The sequence below is a fragment of the Vitis vinifera genome, chromosome 18 (genome assembly GCF_030704535.1).
Source record: "Vitis vinifera cultivar Pinot Noir 40024 chromosome 18, ASM3070453v1".
Taxonomy (NCBI): domain Eukaryota; kingdom Viridiplantae; phylum Streptophyta; class Magnoliopsida; order Vitales; family Vitaceae; genus Vitis; species Vitis vinifera.
The window spans coordinates 8,079,146-8,103,235 of NC_081822.1; the positions used below are offsets into that span (position 1 = coordinate 8,079,146).

A 24,090-nucleotide genomic window follows, 5' to 3' on the forward strand; every position below is an offset into this window, starting at 1 on the left:
GATGTGCTATATTTTTTACTGTGATAAATTTCTCATCATTGTGCACTGCAGAAATAATAGTCATCTTTATATGTCATTTCTATTATGTAATTATAATTAAATTTTAATATATAATTGTATGTAATTTGCTAAATTTTAATGTATAATTGTATGGAATTTGTTGTACAAAGGATATCTGATTCGGCTGGAGAAATTCTGAAAGGGTTACGTTGTTACTTTGACAAAGCATTGCCAGTGATGCTTCTGTATGAAAGGGAGCGTCAACAGTATCAAGAAGCAATTGCAAATAATGTCTCTCCTTCAACTATATATGGTGCTGAACATCTATTACGCCTCTTTGGTATGATATTCCTCTAATTTGACACAATAAATATTATTTGTTTTGATGAATTCTTATTGCTTCAAATGGATCAGTTAGGACACTTCTTTCCTATTCACATGTTAAAATACTAATGCCAATTGATCTCCTAAACTTTCACAAGTTATGTACAACTCAATTTTCTGTTAAAGTGAGCTATGCAGTCACAATTTTTAAGCAAACTTGGTTTTTAACACAAGAAAAGACCTAATGATGACTTTCATCATTAAGTGAAACACACTTGTATCATACAAGGCAACTTAGTTATCTGTGAAATTTCTGTGAGATAACAAGGTCATGCTATTATGCTTCATGGTAGCAATATTTATAAGACTATTTCTTGAGGGTAGCATCATGTCATGCCATGCACAAATGACACCCTAACTCATCTATAAGTTGTTCAGGATGCTATCTAAAATTCTCTAGAACTATATAAATATCATACATAGTGTAGAGATTTTTGGAATGTTTTGGAGAGTCTCTAGGAACCTAAGGTTTTGGAATATTCTTTGGCTTCATCTATAAATAAGTGAGACCTTCATTTGGTGAAGACACAATCTTGAAAGTTTCAAGCACATATAAAGAATACAATTGTATTCCTTCAAGCTTCCTAGTGTAATCTCTTCCTTTGCTTTATTGTTTAGGTTCCTCATTGTTTAGAAATTCTCTAGCATGGATTGGGAAAAGTTGACATAGCAACATCAAGCAAACTTGAGTTGCGTGTCTTGTTTGTGCTTAAGTGAGGTATAAGACCATAACAGTTTGTATCAGAGTACGGTTGTAAGGTAAACTTGTGATGAAGAAAGGAAGCATGTTAGGATCCAATATGGAAGAAATTATAGTGACGGCCAAACTTGTGGAAGGAAGACTATGTAAGGCTCCATAGTGGATATTTAGAGGGTATAGACTTGTTGGAGTAAAGCATAGAGACAAGCTTAGGGGATCTCAAGGAGTTGATTCCTTAACTCAGTGCAAGTCTAATTGTGTGAAATCAAGTTAAGCAATCTTAGGTGAACATCTAAGAAATGGGGTGGGATGAATTGGATGTTAGTGTCTTTTTAGTTCATGCCTAATTGTGTGCTTTTGAATTTTTTGTAGGAAGGCCTCCACCATCACTAACACTTAATCATGGAATTGTCTTAAGAAAAAGGGACTCCAGTGGCCCAATTCCCCATCCTGTTCTCACATATCTACTACCTATAAGTCCTTTAAGTTGGTAATGGCAAATAAGGTGAGAAAAGATTCTTTTAGCGAAGTATCACCATACCACTTGTCCAACCAAAACTTGATTTTCCTCCCATTCCCAACAATGAAGCAAAGCCTACTTTTAAAAACCTCCCAATTTTTATGATAACCTTCCAAAAACCAACACCGTAACCTTTTCCTAAGCACCTTCGAACTCCAACCTCTTTCTCCTCCTTAAACTTCCTAGCAATCACTTGCGTCCACATTGAGTCGAGGAGGAGGCTAAGAAGGAGAGCATATGACTATTGTCATGAAGTGGGGGAATAAGGGCATTCAATTATGTGGGGGTGGGGGTCACTTTTCAAAAGCTGAGCCTATAATGGTTGAGCCTTAGACCAATCCATTGGTCTAAGTGATTGATCTTGACATGTTACGACCTAAGAACCACTCAATAGAAACAAAATTTGTCTCTCTGCAACTCAATGGCAATTCAGAATAAGGTTTTTTTTCCTCCTTCAACAGGCCCTACTTCATTTTAAATGACCCATTCACCTCCTTACAAACCCAACACTCGAGCTTCTTTTCTAACCACTATCCTTTCATCACTTGCCTTACATGGTTTCTTTTTTTCCAAGGCTACCCTTAACTTTCAATCCACAACCCCACCTTCCCAACTAACTTGATAGGGTACTCGTGTCTTCCTAACCCACATAGGGGATTATTTCCAGGGTGAATATCCAACCCCACTTAGTCAGTAGCACCATGTTGAGAACATTGAGAGATTCCTAATCCCTAGACCCCATTTCTTCTTGTCTAAGCACACTTTAGACCAATTCATTAGGCGAGGTTTTTTCTCTAAAGCAATGTTTTGAAAATCGGATTAGATTGGCTAATCCAACCGGTTTAATCGTCAATTGATGGTCTTTTTGGTTTGGATGACACTTTTGAGCTGCTTAGCTATTGAACTGGCCATGAACCACTTAAATTAGTGGTTGGACCGGTGAAACGAGCAAACCGGATGATCCTTCAAGAAACAAATGGTTCAATGCCCTTACTTTTTTCTTTTTTTTTTTTCAAACAGACTCATGAAAGCATATCTTTCATTTATTGGTTTTTAGGCAAAAGCGCAACCCATATAGCCACTTGGCAGGTTATACCTTGAATTCACAAACTGTAGTGCCTTGGATGAATAATGAATTTAAGGGCCTCCTTGTTCTTAGCTATATTTGATGTGGGATTGATAATATTAAGTTTAAGGAAAATAAATGAAAGAAAACTCACCTAAAGGATTTGAACTTTGGACCTTGAGCTAAGGAAATGACATGGGCACCACTTGACTACATACATTTTGTTGCTTAGTTAGCAAACAAAAGAAAATATATTCTTTTCTAAAAAAAATTATAATATTAAATAAAAATAATATAATTTTTTTTAAAATTATAAAATTAGTTAAAATTAAATTAATTGAATTTTCTTTTATTTTCAATATATTCATATTTAAATATTATACATATTTCATTTAATAAAATTTAAAATATTAATACATTTATACTTATGCATGATTTAATTTGATAATATCAAAGATAAAAAATAAATATTATTGATTTTTAATTTATTTATATATATTTTTAATTTTTATAATTATTTTTAATTTTAATAATATATAAATTATATATTTATGACATCATCGGTTCGATTGCTGTTCAATTATTAATTCAACCATTAAACCAAGAACTGATAACTTTTCTAAAAAAATGACCGAACTTTCCTTTCTGGAAATGACAACATTAAACGCACACCCCACACCAAAACAAGCCCCTAAATACTAGCCAAAAACCACCCCGAAGACCATCAAGGTCCAAAACCTGCCACCAAGTTGCCACACGAAAAGCGTATCCTCAAAAGAAAGGGGCATGGACCTCGCTACTCCTCCTCCTTCCCCTATATGAGAGTGGGAAGCAATTGTAATGAACTGAACATTCTAACTTTCTCATATCTTTCTCCAAATGAGTAGCCAAAGGCGATTTCTTCTTTCTCCTAGTAATCTTAACTCCATGCCCTCTTTTGGTCTCTGGTTTTTGAGAAGAGAGTTGATTTCCTTCTCAAACCTCATCACTGGTAAGCCCAAAAACCTACTGAAAGTGACACACTTATCTGGGAGGCACTCAAAGTCTAGATTCTCCTCTATTGCAACCCTACAGTTCCCTGAGTCATTATTGTCCTCCAACCCCACGGCCTTAACCCTAATTCATTACCTATCGGAGCCTTGCCCATGAGATCCACCATCCTCCCATCTTGGAGCATTAATCTAAGCGGCTTGAGACCAAGAACCGGAGACCCCAAGGAGGGTCCCACCATTGGAGAAAGCTCTGCTCCAAGACAAGGAGAACCAAATGGAGAAGAAGGAGAAAAGAAAGAGGAGAACCTACCTTCGAAACTAGCCGCTTCTGCTACCAAAATCTCGTCAACTCCCGACTCCCACCCTGTCAGGCCCACTAACTTCACTTGAATGAGGGGATTTGCCCGTGTCTCAATGGGACTTTTAGAGGTCTTAGTGACGAAGGGGTTTAAGAGACCTTTTTAGCTCAACATAGGCTCGCTCTTAATGGGCTACTTCATCGAAATAGGAAGAGGCGGCCCAAAAGTAGAAGGCCCAACTTGGCTCTCAACTGAAGCCTTAGAAGAGATGACTAAGACCCGACCCAAAGAGACTCCATGCTGTCTTTAAAAGGCCTCAGACTCACCTTCTCCAAAGGCCCAAAAAACTTTTTGTTGACCAAATTTGAACCACTTCCCCTTGAATTAACCTATATAGGATGTGTCTCCATCACGTCTTCCTCAATGTTGCATGCCTACAAGTCTTCTCCCGCATGCCACCTGAAGTCGTTCTCCACTCTCTCAACTGTGTGTGAGAAATCCTCTCATCCTTCCCTAACCTCTAAGCATTTGGTATTAATCTTTGGATGCACCCTTGACACCAATGGTAGGGATTCCCATCACAATTGGAAAGGTATAAGCACAACCCCTATCCATGACCATCAACTAGTTCGACTTCTTACTCCCATTGGAACGAACAAGCAATCTAGCCCATTTCAGGTGACATCTCTTCTTAGTCTCATCATAAAACCATTTAAGCATTTCTTAACCTCTCAAAAAATAATTTTCCCTAGAAGTAAGCCAGTAAACCCAACACCCTTACCCACACCTTCCCATCGATGCGCCTTTTCTAAGACACCCAACTTCTGGCCCCCACTAAGACATCTACAAGCTCTTTTCCTCAAACAAAATAGGTTGGCCAGGACTTTTTCAGCCTTAGAAAAATCTTCGATCTTAAGAAAGATGAGATTACCTCCCATCAAAGAAAAATGCAAATCCTGTTTTAAACCCCAACAATGTTAGGCCCAAAGCTTCAGTGAGTCAAAATCAAGCTCTTGGGTTAAAGGATGGTCCCACTTTCCCATTAAACAACTCTTGGGCAATTCCAAGTTTTTGAACACCTTCTTTGTTGTGCACTTAATCCAAATTGTTTTGCTCAAAACGCCCTCTTGCCGCTATCTAGCGCCTCTGCAAAGGACACGGGCTTTTGCAGAAAACCCGCTCTCTTTTCCTCGGGAGGCCTTAACAGCTCCCTAATCTCCTCCACAAGGCTCAACTCAAGAACAATACTAATGCTCGTAAGTTTAGAGGCAAGGATCTTCTAACCTCCTTGGACAACATTTCTTTCTAGGAAAACTAGGGAGAACCTTTTCTCCTTGCCGCATACAACATAATACAACAAGAACCTCCCAACCTTGTTACTGCACAACTCCAACTTATAGTCCCTTCCTCCTTCATTCCACACCCTTCTGAAAGGCTCTTTTAGTTTTCTTACAAAACAGTCTTCCACCTCTAGGAGCTTAGCAAGACTTTTCCCCAAATCTGATCGAAGTGGATAACCTCTATCCCTTTTCTACAATCTTTCCCACCACCTTACCATTAACAGCTTCCAATGATATTTCAAAAGACTTTAAATCTACTCCAAACTAGCACCTTCCACCAAGAGAAACCTTCTTAACCTTGTTTTCAAGCATATCTCTTGAAGGTATTGAAGCTCAACTAGTTTAGGTGGAAGCACACTAGGAAGATTATACCCTTTTAACATACTACCAGACATGAGAAATCAAATTTTGGATGTTATACCCAGAGGTAGCTACTACTAGAAAAATGAGATTAATAAAAACAATCTTCTATATTATTATATTTCTTGGAATCACTAATAAAGACATGCAATAGATAGACAAGTTAGATAAAGTGCTTTTAATGAGAGTGAGTCTTCCTTGGTTTGACAAGTACTTTCTTTTTCAAAGTATTGATCTTTTATGAAATCTCTCCTCCACCACATCTCATACAATCATCGAATTGAAAAGGAGCTCCAACAAAAAACCTAAATGAGCAGAAGGGAGACACCCCTCCAACAACTCAATTGAGCTGCCAACTCTTCCAAATTATCAATCCATCCCACTGGAATGAGCTCACTCTTTTCCATATTGACTTTCAACCCAAAAATCGTCTCAAACCACGTGAGAGTCTAGTTCAAATACATTAGTTGTGCTTCATTTGCCCCATAAATCGTCCGTATATAGAAAATGAGTCAGCTCGACTCTCCTACCTTTCTTTCCTATTGAGAAACTAGACATGAAACCTCTTTCCCTTGTCTTCATAAGCAACAAACTAAAGGCCTCCATTGCCAAGACAAATAAATACGGGGAGAAAGGGCCCCTTGTCGTAGACCTTTGGAACTCTAAAAGAAATTAATAGGGGTTTTGTTCGCTAAAGCCGATAAGGAAGTTGAAGACATGCACCTCTTCATCTAATGCACCCACTTCTGTCCAAAACCCATCTTCTCCATAACTTCTAAAAGAAATTCCAATTAACATCATCGTAAGCCTTCTCTATATCAAGTTATAAATGATTCTGGGAGTAGTGCTCTTTAGCCTTGAATCAATGACCTCATTTGCAATTAGGGTTGTGTCAAAAATTTGTCTTCCCTTCATAAAAGCATGCTAAAAATCATAAACTACTATACCAACAAACCTCTTAAGCCTACTAGCTGATACTTAGGCTAAAAGTTTAGATAACCCTCTTACCAAAAATTGAAGGGTCTGAAATCTTTCAAATCCTTTACATCCCCTTTCTTTGGACTCAAGACTAAGGAAGCAGTAATCGAATCCTTTACATCCCCTTTCTTTGCTCAAAGAACTCTTTGAAGAGGCCCATCACCTCCGACTTAACAAAATCTTAATATTGCTGCCAAAAACCCATAGTGAAACCTTAGCTCGAGAGCTTTGTCCTCTCCTAAGTTAGATAAGGAATAGAAAACCTCATCCTTTGAGAAAGGAGCCTCCAAACCCCTTGCATATGCATTCTTTAAATAAATAAAAATCATTCTACTGAGACTAAGCCTCAAACCCCCACCATTTGAAAAAAAAAATATGGAAAACATTCACAATACCCGCCTTAATCTTTGCATAATTGGAAAACCGGACCCCATTTCACTATGATTCTAGCCAAGTAATTTCTTCTTTCGTGAGCATTGACCATTTTGTGAAAAAGACTAGTATTCCTACCTTCCTTTCTTAACCATAATACCTAAGACTTTTGTCTCCAAGAGATTTCCTTTATCATTGCCCATTTATTATAATCTTTCACAACATGCCTCTGAGCCTCTTCTTTTTCAGAACTAATGACAATTTCTTTCTTCCTTAGATCTTAAAAACCAATCTACTTCAAGGCCTCTTCTTTCCGAATTGAGACTGATCCAAACACCTCTTTGTTCCACACCTTTAACTTCTTTTTCAACCCTTTGAATTTACAAACCAACACAAAACTATAAGAGCCTCCAGCCATATAGTTTATTTTTTTTTTTTTTTGATAAGCAAGCAATATATATAAAAAGGCAAAGAAGCCTCAAAGCATACAGGAAGTATACGAGGCTACCACCCCCTCAAACAAAAAACAAAACAACCCAACCCTATTTGGAGGCTAACCACTCCAAGAAACCTATTAGGGAATTCGACTCCATATCAATGTACACTTTAGCCCAACCCCAAATATTGTATACAACCGAAGTTTTTAACTTCTGAAAAGCCAACACTCCCCCCTTAAAAGCTAGCCTATTCCTCTCCTTCCATATAGTCCAGAAAATGAATAACGGAATGGATTTCCACACTTTTTTCCTTTTTCTCCCCACAAAAGAGCCTTTCCAACTATTAAGAACCTCCTTTACAGAATTTGGAAAGACCCACTGTACACCACACAACGCAAGAATGATGTTCCACAACCCTTTTGCCACTGTACAATGTATTAAGATATGATTGATCGTTTCCTCTTCACACCCCACAAAAAACACCGGTTAGGTAATTGCCACCCTCTTCTCTGCAGCCTATCCAAAGTGAGAACCTTCCCCCAAGTAGTTTCCCAAGTAAAAAAAGCAATTTTGGTTGGAACTTTGTCCACCCAAACATTGCTATGAGGAAAGTCCGCTCCTTGAGTATTTGCCAACACACTATACGCTTTCTTGACTTTAAACAGCCCGTCCTCACCTTTCTTCTAAAAAACCGAGTCATCTTCCAAATTTACTCTATAATCCCTCTAACTCAACTAAGAGATTGCCCACCAAGCCCAACTCCCAGTCATTAAAGTCCCTTAACAACCTTAAATTCCACCCTCCTTGACCCACATTCTGATCCCAACATTCCTCCACTGTGACATTCCTATGGGCAGCCATGGAGAAGAGGTTCGGGAAGCCTTGGGACAGCACATTGTTTCCGCACCAAAGGTCAGTCCAAAACCTTATTCTGTTGCCTTTTCCCACCTTGAACACCATATTTTCCCAACACCAAGTGGACTCTTTCAATATCTCCTTCCAAACTCCAACTTCAAACACCCCATTTGCCTTCCTTGTCCTCCACCCAAACTCCTCTTGCCCATACATAACCTCAAGCACTTTTTTCCAAAGCTCCTCCTTAGCACGCGCAAATCTCCAAATCCATTTGCCTAGGAGAGCTTTGTTCAAGCAAGCAAGTTTCCTTAGACCCAACCCTCCCTTTTCTTTATCCACGCACACCACCTCCCATTTGACTAAGTGAGCCTTATTCCCCCCATTGGCTCCACCCCACAAAAAGTCTCTTTGAAGCTTTTCAATCCTTCTTGCCACTGACTTAGGCATACGGAATACCGACATTTGATACAAGGGGATGCTGGCCAGCGTACTCTTTATAAGAGTAATTCTCCCTCCTTTGGATAAATATTGACGTTTCCAAAGGGCAAGCCTTCTCCTCATTTTCTCCTCCACCCCATCCCATACGGAAGAGGCCCTATTTGGCGCCCCAAGGGGCAGCCCCAAATAAACAGTAGGCAACTGCCTCACCCGACACCCAATTTTAGCCACCATTTCAAGCACCCCTTCCACCTCCCCTACTGGAATTACCATACTTTTGTCCAAATTAATCTTTAAACTTGAGGCTGCTTCAAACCAAAAGAGGATCCAGCTCAAATGCAATAAAGACTCTTTCTTTGCCTCGCAAAATACAATTGTATCATCCGCAAACAGGAGATGAGTAATATTGACAGCCTGCTCTCTTCTTCTCCATATCCTGCAGCCATGGATGAATCTCCTTTCAACGGCCCTTGTGATGAGCACACTTAGAACTTCCATTCCCATGACAAATAAGTAGGGGGAAAGGGGGTCCCCTTGCCTTAACCCTTTTGTACTTGAGAAAAACCCAGCTGGAACCCCGTTCACCAGCACTGAATACTTGATAGTGGAGATACAACTCCACATCCATCCTATCCATTTTGACCCAAAACCCATCTTTTGCATGACCTTTAGCAAAAATTGTCAATTGATGCTATCATACGCCTTCTCAATGTCCAATTTACAAATTATACCTTTCTCTCCCCTTTTTTGCCAAGAGTCTATTACCTCATTTGCGATTAGAGAACCGTCAAGAATCTGTCTCCCTTTGATGAAAACATTCTGATAAGGAGAAATCACCTTTCCTATAACTTTTTTAAGCCTATTGGCCAGCACCTTAGCCAATAATTTATACAAACCCCCGAGCAAACTGATTGGCCTGTAGTCACCTAAGTCCTCCACCCCCCCTTCTTCGGTAACAACACCAAAAAGGTATGATTCAGGCTCTTAATGAATGAGTTTTGTTCATGGAACTCCTTGAATAAACCCAAAATGTCCTCCTTGACAATCTCCCAACAACTTTGCCAAAAAGCCACTGTGAATCCGTCCGGACCCGGGGCTTTGTCCCCATTCATCCCCATTAGTGCTGCATAGATTTCAGCCTCAGAAAATGGGAGCTCAAGGCCGTCTGCTTCTGAGAGGCTGATCTGTTTCAGCAAGAGACCCCCTATATCAGCCTTCCAGCCCGATTTTTCCGAGAGGAGCTGTTGATATGCATTTGCTATTCCTTCCCTCATATCTTGTTCCTCTGTGATCCTCACCCCATTTATCTTAATTTTAACCAGGGCATTGACTTTCCTACGGGCATTGGCCATGCGGTGGAAAAACCCCATGTTCCTATCCCCTTCCTTTAACCATAATTCCCTTGATAGTTGTCTCCAGTGCACTTCTTCCATCGACACCCACTTTGCATAACTCTCCTTAGCTACCTTTTTGTGACCTAGCTCCTCCTTTGTTAAATTTCTCTCTTCTTCCACTAAATCCCACCGCTCCACTTGCTGAAGAGCTTCAACTTTGTTTTTCTCCAATCTTCCAAAAACCTCTTTATTCCATATTTTTAAACTTAGTTTCAAATCCTTCAGCTTAGTCGCTAATCTGTAGCTCGGCCTGCCTCTAACCACTATCCTTTGCCACCACCCCTCTATCAGCTCTTTGAACCCTTCAGCTTTGAGCCACATATTTTTGAATTTGAAAGGGGACGGGCCTCTCCTTATCCCTCCACCCTCTAGCAGAATCGGGAAATGATCCGATGTTGGACGGGGCAAACTTCTTTGATGAACCCTATTGTATTGGTCTAGCCAACTAGGAGTCGCTAGGAATCTATCCAACATGGCCCGCGATTGATTATTGAGCCTCCCACTCCAAGTGAAAGATCCCCCTTACAATGGGATATCAACTAGCCCTAAATCGTCTATGATCTGGGCAAACCTCTTCATAGCTGAAGTAATCCTCCCAATTCTACTTCTTTCAGCTTGGTACAGCGTTGTGTTGAAATCTCCTCCTAAACACCACGGCTCCTTCCACAATCCTCTGATTGCCCCAAGCTCCTCCCATAAGCACTCCCTATCTTCTCTGGAGAAAGGCCCATATACCCCCGTGAAAACCCAGATTGCACCATCTCCCTCATTCCTGAATCTACAGGAGATGGAAAATTGGCCCTCTTCCACCCCCAATATCTCCAATGATCTTTTGTCCTAACAAATCTAGACACCTCCTGTCGTCCCCATAGCATTCAAAACCTTCCAATCAAGACATCTCCCCGACCCTAAACTCCTCACCACCTCTTCAGACATCAGTTGCACCTTCGTCTCTTGAATACAGAACAGGTCCACCTTTTGGTTTCTGATAACTGACTTAATAACTTTCCTCTTGGATCTATCATTCACACCCCTCACATTCCAACTCAAAATTCTTAAATTCATTGGACACTTACATTTTGGTTCTCTCTACCCAGAATAGGGCCTTTCTTCTTAGATTCCCCCTCGTAGTTAACATAGCACTCCAGTCTCTTAAGCTCTCTTTCAAACCTTGAGGTCTCCAACAGGCCTTTACCTACAATCTTTTCCCTTCTTTTTCTGATTTTGCCCAAGAAGCTCAGTATTTCCTTCTCTAGGCCTTCCGTAGAAAAACCTAAGAAGTGACTGAATTTAATCAGGCTACTCTCCTTTCAGTTCAGCTGGTCTTCCTTTCTACCCTCTTGGAACTCCGTCTGGTCTACATTCCACCCCGAGTTTCTTCCCAGAGGGTCGACACTGTTGACCTCAACCAAATCCAACAACCATCCCTTCTCCCTATATGTTCTTCTGCATTTGGTCTTCGTGACCCACTTCCAATCAAAACCCCCTCCCTTCGCACCCCAGAATGTTCGTAACCCTCCCTCTCCGGAGACCGACCAAAACAAAAGAAATTAGAGGAAGAAGACCCTTGTGCCCTGAAACCCCCTAGATTTACATCTAAACCATACCTCGCAGCTTCTTCCTCTAGTATCCTTTCTGCCCTCTGATGTTTTAGATCCGTCTGCTGCCTTCTCCCCATTTCTTCTTCTCTGCATCTGACGAACTCACTTTCCATATTGTCATCTTTATTATTACCGTTGGGGCCAGAGGAATAAGTTTTTAAAAGGAGCCCATTGTCCAATAAATGGGCCTGGGATAGGATGGCTTTCCCCTTCTGGAGGTAGCCCAGCCCAACGTTTGCAGCCCGCCCCGAGCTTCTAGGTTGACGCGGCCCGATCTGATCCCCCTTTGGAGCTTCACTTCCTGAAAGTAATGAGGGCCTAAAAGCCCAATCCATCTCCTAGCCTGGACCCGTGGATCCAGTATACGAACCGGGCCCCCGCAGCAAGCCCACTTGCGATTGTGAGCCCATTGCTGAGGAGCCCACATCCTGCGTTAGACGACCAGTCCCATCCTTTGATTGGCACTGCGCCTCGAACCCCGCACACGCCATCTCCTCCACTCTCGACCCGGCGCGTAGAACTTCATCACCACTAACCTCCTCTCTTGGACGATTCCACAGGCCGCGCTTTCACCCCTCTTCCTGCCTTAACGATGGTACCGCCTCCTACCATAGGGATAGGGAGTAAGTCATCCCTTCAACCCCTATCACCAGCGAACTAGGGATGTTCTCGCCGTTCGATCTGATCAAAATCCTCGCCCACTGCAAGTCCTCCATGCTCTCCGTCTTTGGGTCAACATCTAAAAACCCGCCGCAAGCATCTCCCACCCTTCTCAACACCGACGGGACCCATAGCGAAATTGGTAGCCCCAATATCCTCACCCACACTTCCCTTCTTACCTCTCCTTCTTCCATACACCCCGATCTTGGATTCCACCGCTCTAAATCCACTTGAACTCCTCCCACCGCCTTATTACCAGAGAGATGAACCCTTCTTGCTTCTTCCGCAAGCTCAAATTCCAGTAGTACTCATCCTTTTCCCATACTTGCAATCCCCATTTTGCCTTTCAATCCCCACGCCTTTGCCATTTTCCAACCCAAATTTTCCAGATCTTCCCCTTTTGCGTTGCTAGGGTTCCAACTTCCAATCAAACAATGCTCCAGCCTACTAATGTTTCTGCTTAACTCCTCCCGTCCCACCTCCACTCGAATGATATTGGACCCCTTAATCCCCCAACCCTTCACCGTGTCCGCAAACGACCTTCCCTTCACCATTTCCGGACGCGACCTTCCCAATGCCCTCACTTCTTCTTGTTGTACCTTTTTGCCAAAAGTGATATCCATCTGGCGAAGAGCCTCCACCATCGCCGTCCAACCCCCCTTGTCCCCTTTGCCCTTCGGGATACATATACTGTATCTCTTCAACTCCACATTGACGACCCCTAATCGCAAAAAGCAACCCGCCTTGTTAGTTAAACGCACCAGGGAGAAGCTTCGCCCCTTCTCCTTCCATCCCTTTTCCCAACTTCCTATCTTCACATCCTCGATGCACTGCTGTAGGCCTTCCATGAAGAGCCCTATGCTGTTCAACCCCATTCGCACCCAAGACAACACCCCTTTCTTACTTTCCGTTATGATTAGGGTTTTTCCTCCCATCTCCACCATTTCCAACTCAAAAGTCTTGGATTCCACCCCGAAACTGCTCGTCTTCCTTTTCCTCCTATTTTCCGCGCGACGCACATTCCCATCGCTGGCGACCTCTCTCGCTCTCAGTCTCTCTCGCTCATTTTTTCCTACTCAAAACCCTTTAGCCATATAGTTTATTTACCAAGCTTTAACTTGCTTTATAAATCCCTCTACTTTCAGCCATATGTTTTCAAATTTGAAGAGAGTTTTGTCTCTTGTCATCCCACTACCATCTAATAAAATTGGGATATGAACAAAGATTGGGTTGGGGGGAACACCCAAGAGAATGCTACTGAAGTGGCTCTCCCAATCTTTTGATACAAGAAACCTATCAAATCTCAAATTTATTATTCAAACCCTTGCACTAAGTAAAAAGTCATCCAAATAAAGGTAAATCCTGCAAATTGGGCTCTTCTACTATATATGAGAAATGCCTCATAGATGAGGAGCATTTAGAGCAAACCTTTTTTCCACTGGGAATCTAACTATGTTGGAGTCCCTTCCAACACACCAAGGGTCATTCCACAACCCCTCAATATTGGCTAACTCAGCCTAGAAGGCCTTTTTTTCCTAACTATCCATGGCAAGGAATGGAAGTGGTCTGCATCTATAAGCTTTAGAACCCTATTATCCCATAATGCCACTACACCACTCAAAGCTCCCTTAGCTTCCACTCCCCAATCAAGAAATCTATTTCTCCCCAAGTCCCTCACTAATTACGGTGTCATTTGTTAAACTTTAGTTCTTACAAACAAACCAAATGGACCCTTTGAGACCTTAATAAAAATCTTTCGTTTCTCTCCATCATTTGCCCTCTTAACATTTGAAGAAAGAATCTTTAACTTCATTGATTAATACAAACTACTTCCTACCCACTCTTGCTACTTCATTGATTAACTAAGCATGACAACTTCCTTATCTCTCTATTTATTCTCAACGAAGGGTCCAACTTCATCTTTACTTTTAGAAGTCGAACCTCTATTACTGCTTTGAGCCTTCATTGTTTTATTTTTTTATTTTTTATAACTAAAGCCAAAATCCTATTTCCAAAACTCTTTATAAGCATGCCTAAAAACTTTTGTTGAACTCCATTAACTTGTTCTTTGGCCAATCAACCTCTCAAACCACCCCTCCTGGGTCATTTTCAAAGGCCTCCCTTAATTGAGCCACCATCAACCCTTTTATGCTCATTTCCAAACACTTTGTAAGCTCCATCAAATTCTTATTTGAAATAACCATTTTCAACATACCCCCAATGAAAACTTAGTTTCCCTTAGAAAAAATCTCCATATTATTAAACTCCTTTGTAGACGATGTCTCTGAACATGCTTCAGTTAACACATCTCCTAAAGAAAGAAAGAGAAAAGAAGGTGATCCCTCGTGAAGAAGTAAAAGGAAGCAATGCACTTAAAAACCTAGCTACCTTTACGAAAAAAGGTCTCCTCTATTATTGTTGATAGCATAGCCAAGCTTGTCAAGCCCACTTTCAAAGATGAAGTCGATTGAACAAAAGAAAGGATTCACTCCCCTTGCCCTCACAATCAAGGGGTAATTGTGATATCCCATATTAGATAGAGAAAAAAGTTCTTGGAGTTATGTATGTATGAACTCCTCTTAACCTTATAGACGCGTTTTAAAGTTGTGAGGACCCCTTATGTCCAAAACGAACAATATCTACGCGGTTGAGAACGGGTTATTACAAATGGTATTAGAGTTGATCTTCAACCTTAATGCAGATCTTTGTTTGTTTGGTCTAGTGATGCCTATTTGTTTGGCTTTGCAATCCTATGAGATATAACAAGGATATTATGTTTGCATATGAGGGGGATTGTAATATCTTATATCAAATAAGGGGAAAAAGTTCTTGGAGCTATATATATATATATATGGACTCTACTTAACCTTGTAGACACATTTTAAAGTTGTAAGGATTTCTTGAGTCTAGAGCGTGGGTAATATCTACATGATTGGGAGTGAATTATTATTATCTCCAAGGTTAGGTTAAGCAAGAACTTAAGCGTCGAAATGTAAGGATATTGTTTCGGCCATGGCGATTGTGGAGTCATTGGTGGATTATTGGAAATGAGACTCTTGAAAGTGGAAGTTGTTTATAGTCATGCCACATGTGAGAAAAAGAAAGGTCTTCGAGATTTTAAGGCACTGCTAAACTTTTTTAGGCAAAAAGGGTAAAAGCAGGGAACTAAAAAGAAATTGACAACTACGTGTTTGTTTGGATATACTTCTTATTTCTATTTTTAAAAATTGAAATTAGTAGTAACTTCTATATATATATATATATAAACTCTTAGATGCTTAGATTAAAAAGTTAAAAGTTTTGAAAAGTTGTTTAAAAAGATGAAAGCATTAAATTCTTTTTATTGTCTTAGATATTAAGTTTTTTGCAAGTAATTTTCAAGGGTATGAGGGAAGTTTATATTTTTTGTATAACAATTTCTATTATTTATATAAAAGTTATTGCTACTTTCTATTTTTAAAAACAAATGACGGTATATTCAAACAAAACCTAACCTTAAATGTTTCCTATGTGATTGTTAACATTGGGCAAGTGACGGTCCAAAGGGGAACAATTTCAACGCTATGGTAGAGGAAAGAGGGAAGGAACAAGAGGAGGTGTTCTTGGTTCATTCGAAGTCATTACTACTTTCTGTTTTTAATAACAAAAAGATAGTAAATATATCCAAACAAAACCTAACCTTAAATGTTTCTTGTGTGATCGTTATCATTGGGCAAGTGACAGTCCAAAGAGGAACACCTTCAACACCATGGTAGAGGAAAGAAGGAGGGAACAAAAGGACGTGTTGTTGGTTCATTCCAACTACTTAACTCTCATTATAAGCCTTGGGGCAATAAATGGATGTATGTAGAAGTGTACATCAATGGGAAACTCATGTGCATCATGGTAGACAAGGGAGCAACACACAACTTTGTCTTTGTAGGGATGATGAAGAGGCTGGCACTTAATATTATCAAGGAACCATGGTGGCTAATGGCAATCAATTCAAATGTAAGCCCATGTATAAAGTAACTTGCAAAATGAGATGTGTTAGGGCATGGCATGGGAGGTTGACTTTGACTGTAGTGCCAATGGGTGACTACTAGGTAGTGCCAGACTTATACTTCATGGGAAAGGCGAAACCCATAGCTCTCCTATGCATAATAGTAATGGTAGAGGTAGGCATATGCCTTGTGTGCAGACAGTGGTAGGACCTAAGGCAACTATTGTAGTTATTTGAAGGATACAATTTGGATAGTAAGACATACTTTGATAAAACACTTGCTAAACCATGTTAGTGATACAAGTTCAAGCCATTGGTTGAGATTGTAGCCAATGTTTGGAAGTGCATTAGTGGATCCAACTTGCAATGGAGGATGGGTGTCAAGTTTCCAAGAGGAGAAGGCAACGAAACTCCTAACCAATAAGGTTTCACCCTATAAGCATAAGTTGAGGAGATACTAGCATGATGGGGTTCCTCTTTCCAAGAAGTACTTGGTACAATGGAAGGGATTTCCAATGTGCAAAGTCATATAGGAACCAACAAAGATTTTTTGGTAGTTCCATAAAGAGGTTTGACACTGAGCTTTGCCGACATTGGTAGGGGAGAGTGTCACAACTTGGCATGAACGACAACCTCACTTGTATATAATGGGCAAGAACATTTTAGAAATGACTTAGGATCTTATGAGGAAAATTTATCATATTCCAAAAGCTTTGAGAGTGAAATTCTCCAAAGTTGTATACCATTCTAGAGTTGGGTAAAAGTCCTCGAAATAGTGTGGAAGACTTTGAAGTGTCCCAAAATTGTGTGGAACATCCTAAAATATTGTGGAACTAGGAGAATGTAGAATTGTCTAACATTTTGTAGATATTCTACATAACATAAACACTTTAGGAAAGTTCTGGAGAGTTTCTAGAAACTACAGGTTCTATAATAATCTTTTAGTACATACAAATAGGTGAGGGCCAGGGCGCCAAGTCTTGAGAGTTTCAAATATTTATATAGCTTGCTTAGTACAATTGCATTATTTCAAGTCTTTGGGTATCTTCTTTGTTTAGCTTCCTTATTGTGTAGATATTGTCTAGCATGGGTTAGGGAAAAACTAACTTAGCAAACATTAAGTAGGCTTGATTTGTCTAAATGCCACACTTGTGTTTGGGAGAGGCTTAAGTCTTGGTGTTGATTGAAATGTAAAGTTCAAAGAATTCCTTCTCTACCTTTTTAGTTAAGTGGATAGCTACCATGAAATATATTGTCACACCTTTTTAACATCAATTTTGAAAACATGAATACACAAGAAGTCCTTCATAAAAACTCGTCTTAAATGTGAGAAAAGAATTAATTGGTATTTAATTGATCATGGATTTGGAACTCATTTAAGAGTGTTTCTTTTTAACATATTAATTCTATATTTTCATTAAAAACTAGAATTAAAATAATACAAGTGGGGGATGATTTTTATTGTTTGATTTGGATTGTTTGTAATTGTAACTAATGAGCATATATTGTATATCGAGATTTGTAACTAATGAATTTGCTTTTGTTTATTATATTTTATCATTATGGACATTCCATAATGACTTAATAATTATCTTTTGGTTAATGGAAGCTTTCCTATGATAGTGATAATAAGGTTTGGATTGCTAACTTCTAACACTACAATATTCTAGTAACTTACCTTGTATTTGCAGTTAAATTGCCCGAGTTATTATTCCATGCCAACATTGAAAAGGAGACATCAAAAGAGTTACAAATGGAATTACTCGACTTTCTCAAGTATAAATTCTTCCATTCTTTTACTTTAATCTATTTCCTTTTAATCATGTTTTTAACTGCCATTGGTCTTGCAATAAAGTGGGAGTACATGTAAAATAAAAGAAATATCACATTCTCTACAAAAGAATGCGATATAATGAAAATTATTTTAGATTTTATATATCTTCAATTTTTTTATGAAACAAAATTGGAAAAAAAATATATAATTTTTACATTTTGATTTATTTTTATTTAATGTTTACTGTTTTCACTTTTTCTTTTCTATTTTATATTAAAATATATTTGGTTAAAAAAAACAAATCTGAAAAAGTGATTTCTACTTTAAGGCCATGTTTGAAATCCACTATAGAATGAGATTCCATTCCAGTTCTCATTCATAGGAATCACCTAGTTATTTGGGTTTATCATAAAGGAAAGGGAGGAATCAGGTAGAATTTCCAAGGAGGATCATAGTTTTTTATTTCTCATGTTTTGTATGTGATGAATTTTTTGGTGGAAATCATTTCCCGAGTTCAAAGTGTTACACAAAACATGAGAATTAGTGAAATGAAAATTCAACACTCATTCCAAACTATCCAATTCCATAAAACAGATGTGCCCTCCACGAAAAAGTGTCTAAGCCAAACCTTAAAAAAGAAAGGGAGCATTGCTAGATGGCTATTGTTTGCACCTTGACTACGATGGTGTGGGACCAAGGGCTCATGTAGTGACACTCCTTACGCCCAGGAGTGTCTATGGCATGTTGGAACATGTCAAGTCTGAGATAAGGTGAAAAGCAGGATGCTTGAGAGGCTTGATAACATGTCATTGCTTGAGGGTGAGTGCTATGGGTTCCATGCCTTTGGCTTTATGGTGACTTAAGGGTGGCAGCACTCATGCGTACCTTCACAAGACCATGTGGCTGGCTCAACATGACCAAAATTTCTAGTGTGGGATTTCCTTGGGTTGAGATTTTTTTTCTCCAAAGAGGATGTGCTAAGAGGGAGTTTTTAGGTGATGAGATATTTAGGATCCTTTATAATTAAAAAAGATTCATTGTCTTTGTGAAGCCTGTATGATATGTCCTTTTATTAGAATGGAAAAGGATTAAAAAGCTCTTTAGGAAAGACATGCTCTCCTAAGATGGATGTTAGAATATGCATGACAGTGACTATATTATTCTAAAAGCATGACATGGAGCCTGGGATATGGGCAAAATATGTGATAGTGAGCCTTATTAGCACTTAGGTGCAATGCCATGAGTATGATGCAACTTGTGGATGCAATCCTATGAGTGGAACAATCCATGAACACAATGTTATAAGCCGGGATTGTAGCACATGACATGGACTTAGGCATGTGTTTAACAATGGGCAAACAATGCAACAGATGTGGATTGTTGGCTGTAAAGGAAGTTTCACACATCGGTTGGCCATGTTGTAGCAAGATCTGAGCTAAGAAGGGTCTTGACACAAATTGAGCCTTGTATATAATTAGTGGCCGGAGTGGCATATGTTGGTTCAATATGGTGCAACCCTTCGGCATTAGTTACAGAGCTGGTAAGAGGCTGGTAGCACAATAAGGACATGACATTTGGAGGCATAAGGATGTGAGATCTTGGTATAAGGAGATGCCCAGGGAAGGGCATCCTAGTGCATCAAGAAGATGACACCTGGCATGGGTGTTGTAAGGCATCTGACATGGGACATGTGGTGGGTCATTATGTTTATAGGATGAAGCCAAACAATTCTCTGTAATGATGGGGTAGATCATAGATGGCATGCAATAGTGCAGCAAGGCTAATGAATACATGATGGGGAGAGTGGGTCAACGACCATCACTACAGGTGACATGAGTAGGAGTATGCAAAGCAACTGCTGTGATAGGTGGCATGAGCAGGGCATGAAATCTTACTGTTGGGACAGATAGGTGATAATGGATGAGACCATGGGCTGGAAAACTAGAGTGTGGGTAGTGTTAGTGCGCTGACTACAAAAGCATGAATGTAATTTATCCCTATATATAGTGTACAATATCAGACCTCCTCTATATGAATTTACGAGAGTTGTAGTCTCTTCCTATTTTGACCCTTTTCTTGTAATTACTTGGAGAGTTAGAATTAAGTTGTGTTTGATAGTGATTTTAAAAAACGTTTTTAGTTTATCTAACACTTAAATGATAAAAAAATTTAAGTGTTAACAAATTTAAAAACATTTCTTAAAATCATTGTCAAACGGACTCTTAAAAACCAATAGTTTTTGGTTTTAAGTGTTGTGTTGTGTTGCCTTGTTGTCAGTGTATTTTATGGAATTTAAAAAGGATGGAATTAGAGAGCTTCCTAGAGTGTCGGCATGTGCAAAAGATTTGGTATAAACTTTGTTGCGGTGTGGCAGCTATCCTTAAAAATGAAGAGAGTAGGAAAAAAAATTTCACCTTCAACGGGTTGGTCATTGGATCAGTTGGTGGTTGGATGTTGAAGCTCAATAATTGCATCCTGTCATTTATGAACCTATCACATCTTTTTGGAAAGTTGGTGATATTATAGTTGTGAACAACGCTTGTATTAAATTAGGTCTGACTAATGGGTTCTGAGGCTAATGCTTTTGCTTAGAGCACAGAGAAAAGGCCAAAAAGGTTTCAATTCATTGAAAATACATTGCTCAATAATTGAAGTGTACAATGACGTTGCACGTTCATCATCTTTAGTATACACAATCTGACAGATTAATATTTTTTCCCATACAGGTTCCTGCAGAAGAATCAGAGTGCCTTCTTCCTCACCTCATATATTTCTTCCGCATGATTATCATGTTACATATTTTTGTGAGCGAAGATGACTAAGCTGGGACACATGGTGTCTCTAATGTTTATATTCATAGATAACATCAGAACTATGGGGGCATAAATACTTAGTTGCATCTTTCCTTGTACAAAGTTCCAAATTTGGGATAGCTGCTTATGTTTTGTTTAAATTTGTAAATTGATACGAGTATGGTAGATGAGAGGGATAAATTAAAGATATTTTGGTATTAATATTTTATACATGACAAAGTTTTATCTTGGGACAGTGACAATGAAGCCTTGAGGAAAATCAGACGGGTATTCCGCTACTTCTTATGATTAATGTCTCATTCGTTTGGGTAAGACTTTCAACAGATCAGTTACTCTTAATTCATATTTTATCATCTTATAATTTCAAAGCTTAAAATTATAACTTTTATTCCCGGAAGGAAAAATTTAAAATTTTATTAATGGTAATATATTTTCTTCAAAATTCTCGTAATCTAGTCTTAAAGGGCTTTTTGTGTTTTTGGTAACAATTTTTTATTTATTTTAAAAAGGAATTTAGAAGTTTTCCTTTAATAAAATAAAATTTAAATTTATTTATTTTTAGAATTAACTGATTTTTGAGGTAAACTGTGAATGAATAATTTTATCATGTAATTGCATATTTTCATCAAGCATTCTGATTCAGCAATCTTAAAATGTCATGCATATACTTCGAAGGAACATGCATTTATGGCTCGGCAGCATGACATTTTCTTGTACTTATTAGGATGTGCTTAATTCATGAGAATATGCATAAAAATAGGATGAGAACACTATCAAATAAAAAATAGGAATCAAAATCTATAAAAATAAAATTTAATTTTCACATTAATGGATTTCTTTTATTCTTATTCCTACACTAAAAAACAAGTTATATCCGTTATTAAAATTTTCACAATAAAATTTACATTGAATTTTCGCTTAAATTCTTCCAGAACCTTCCTTGATTTTTATTTTTTACTATGGGTCCATTTATTACCTTTTGATTGCTTGGGATGATAACTATTTATAACAAAAAAATATTTTTCGATATCATTTTGTAGTGTTATTGAGAACACAGTCATGTAGCCATGTTCTTATGAATATAGCCACACACAGTCATGTTCTCAAGAACATGGTGACCATACGATTAACTCGTGTTGGTCCCAAGACGGTTATGTGGGGGTCTTTTCCCACGTGTCCACCCACAAGTATTTCCACGCGTCTGTTCACATGGCATCATCTCAATTGGGCTATGTGTTAGTTCTTCATCACTACGCGAACAACCTCCAAGGCATCCAAAGACATTTTATCCGGACCATTTGTGCTGTTGAGCAGCCCACACACCCTTGATAGCCTCAAATCTTCTCTAGTATATAAGACCATGACTAGTGGACACCAGATTGATTGATAGGACTCTTTCCATCCTCACATCTGTTTCAATAGATAGGCATGCTCAGTCTCAGGCCATCAACAAGGTTGAAGGGATGGCAAGCTATGTCATGACGCGTCGTCTGACACAACCCCCAGCCATCTGTAGATGTGATGATTGCCCTATTACTATTACACAATTATCACTACAAGGGCCAACTCAGCACTTGGTTCCACATTTGAACATTATAAAAACTCTACTAAAATAGAACATAAAAGAAGACATTGTAAGTTATCTCAACCACTCTCTCTATCTCTAAGGGTTTTCATTCTTTCTAGCGTTTGACTTAACCTTCGGAGAGTGTGTTCGGACAACCCGTTCGGGCATTTTTGTGTAGGAAGCAGAAAATTCAGATTCCGACACCAGAACGAGAGCTTCCACTGTCACGTCTAAGAGAGGAATTCATCCTCAGTTGACCAGGTATCAATAGGTTACCCTCTGATTTATTATGGTTCTCAACTCAAAAATGATTCAAAAAGTTTTTTTCCCATACCTTAATATTTTTAGATACTTCCTTAAATTTAAATTGAGGGCAACATGGTGTCAAAACCCTGAGAAGCACCATGAGTAAGCGGGAGTGGTGCCAGTAATGTGTACATTCTTAGGCACTATCAGAAGTACGGGAAACAAATGCCTTGCAGCTTATCTAAATTTCTAAGCTCCAAATATGGGTTCCTACGGACATTCAGTTTAATTTGTAAAATGAATATGTGTGACTAAGGGTACATGAGAGGAGAGGGGTGTTTCCTGATGATAATTTTTTAGATTTATATTGATTACAAATTTTATGTAGGACCATTAATTGTCGTTGAAGTGAGAACAAATCATCGACATTTACTGCGATCTGGCCCTCCGCGATATGCTTGATAATAATATGTCCAACGTATCAACCGTTAGGGTCGAGCTTTCTTTGTGTTCTTCCCGGCCATCTTCACAAGGCTTTGATTGACGACCCTCGGCAACCGTTCTTCTAGTAGTTCGCAGAAACGATGCCTGCACCATTGGTCTTGCTTATTCTCAATCTGCTTCTATCTTCCCCAATTTCGTCAGCTACTGTTTCCACTTGGAGTGCTTAGGAGCCAAAATCTGACCCGCGGTTGAAAGGAAAATGCACAATTATTGAAGTGGACAAAGACTTTTGACCTCATTTGTGGAAGCTAGTCGTTTTTTCAAAGATGAGGCCGGAGCTTGGAACCTGGGGCATTCATGTTCCATCATCATCATTAATATTATTGCAAGTAGCTTTCCTCTTTCCATGGGAATTTCTACACTCCATACAAGTCAAGAGCGACTTTGTCTTTCTAGAATCATTAATATTATTCCAAGTGGCCCATTCAAAGGGAAAAGAGCACATAGAGAAAAAATTGAATCCAAACTTAATACATTGAATTTAAAATAATAAATATGTTATGTGGTTTTACATTAAATATATAAGTTTTATTTTTTTAAATGATATGGACACTATGTTTAATGTAAGACTATATAAAATTTAAATATTATTTTTAATAATATGAAGTCAAGCTAGTCCTTGAGGTTGGATGCATCTCTGATCTCTTTGCAGCATCAAATAAAATACTTGACGGTGGCATGTTGTGTTGGACCCTTGTAGTTGTTGGTTGTGCAGGGCGGATCAACTTGATTAGCTTTTGTAGCAGATTGTAAGCGTGGCTCTCAAAATCTTAAGGGACAGAAATGAAATTTACTCTAATAATATATA

The 24,090-nt window shown here is 38.9% G+C and overlaps 1 protein-coding gene and 1 long non-coding RNA gene across 5 annotated transcripts in view; both read left to right on the forward strand.

Annotated features, from left to right (window-relative positions):
- The window catches only part of LOC100266105 (protein MRG1), a 37,625-nt gene extending 16,418 nt beyond the window's left edge, over nt 1–21,207 (forward strand). For 2 of the 4 annotated variants that reach the window (XM_059734845.1, XM_059734846.1), the window contains exons 8-10: nt 171–340; nt 18,049–18,154; nt 20,879–21,207. In XM_059734845.1, coding sequence (XP_059590828.1) covers nt 171–340; nt 18,049–18,154; nt 20,879–20,936 — 334 coding nt within the window. In that variant the 3' untranslated portion in view covers nt 20,937–21,207. The remainder of the gene's footprint in view (nt 1–170; nt 341–18,048; nt 18,155–20,878) is intronic. The other 2 variants (XM_010666242.3, XM_002283107.5) reach the window with 1 other exon arrangement.
- Nucleotides 21,208–22,527: 1,320 nt separating this feature from the next.
- On the forward strand, nt 22,528–23,877 carry LOC132253246 (uncharacterized). The gene is made up of 2 exons (XR_009465100.1): nt 22,528–22,793; nt 23,167–23,877. It is a non-coding gene; the product is annotated as an uncharacterized LOC132253246 (long non-coding RNA).
- Nucleotides 23,878–24,090: the final 213 nt, after the last annotated feature.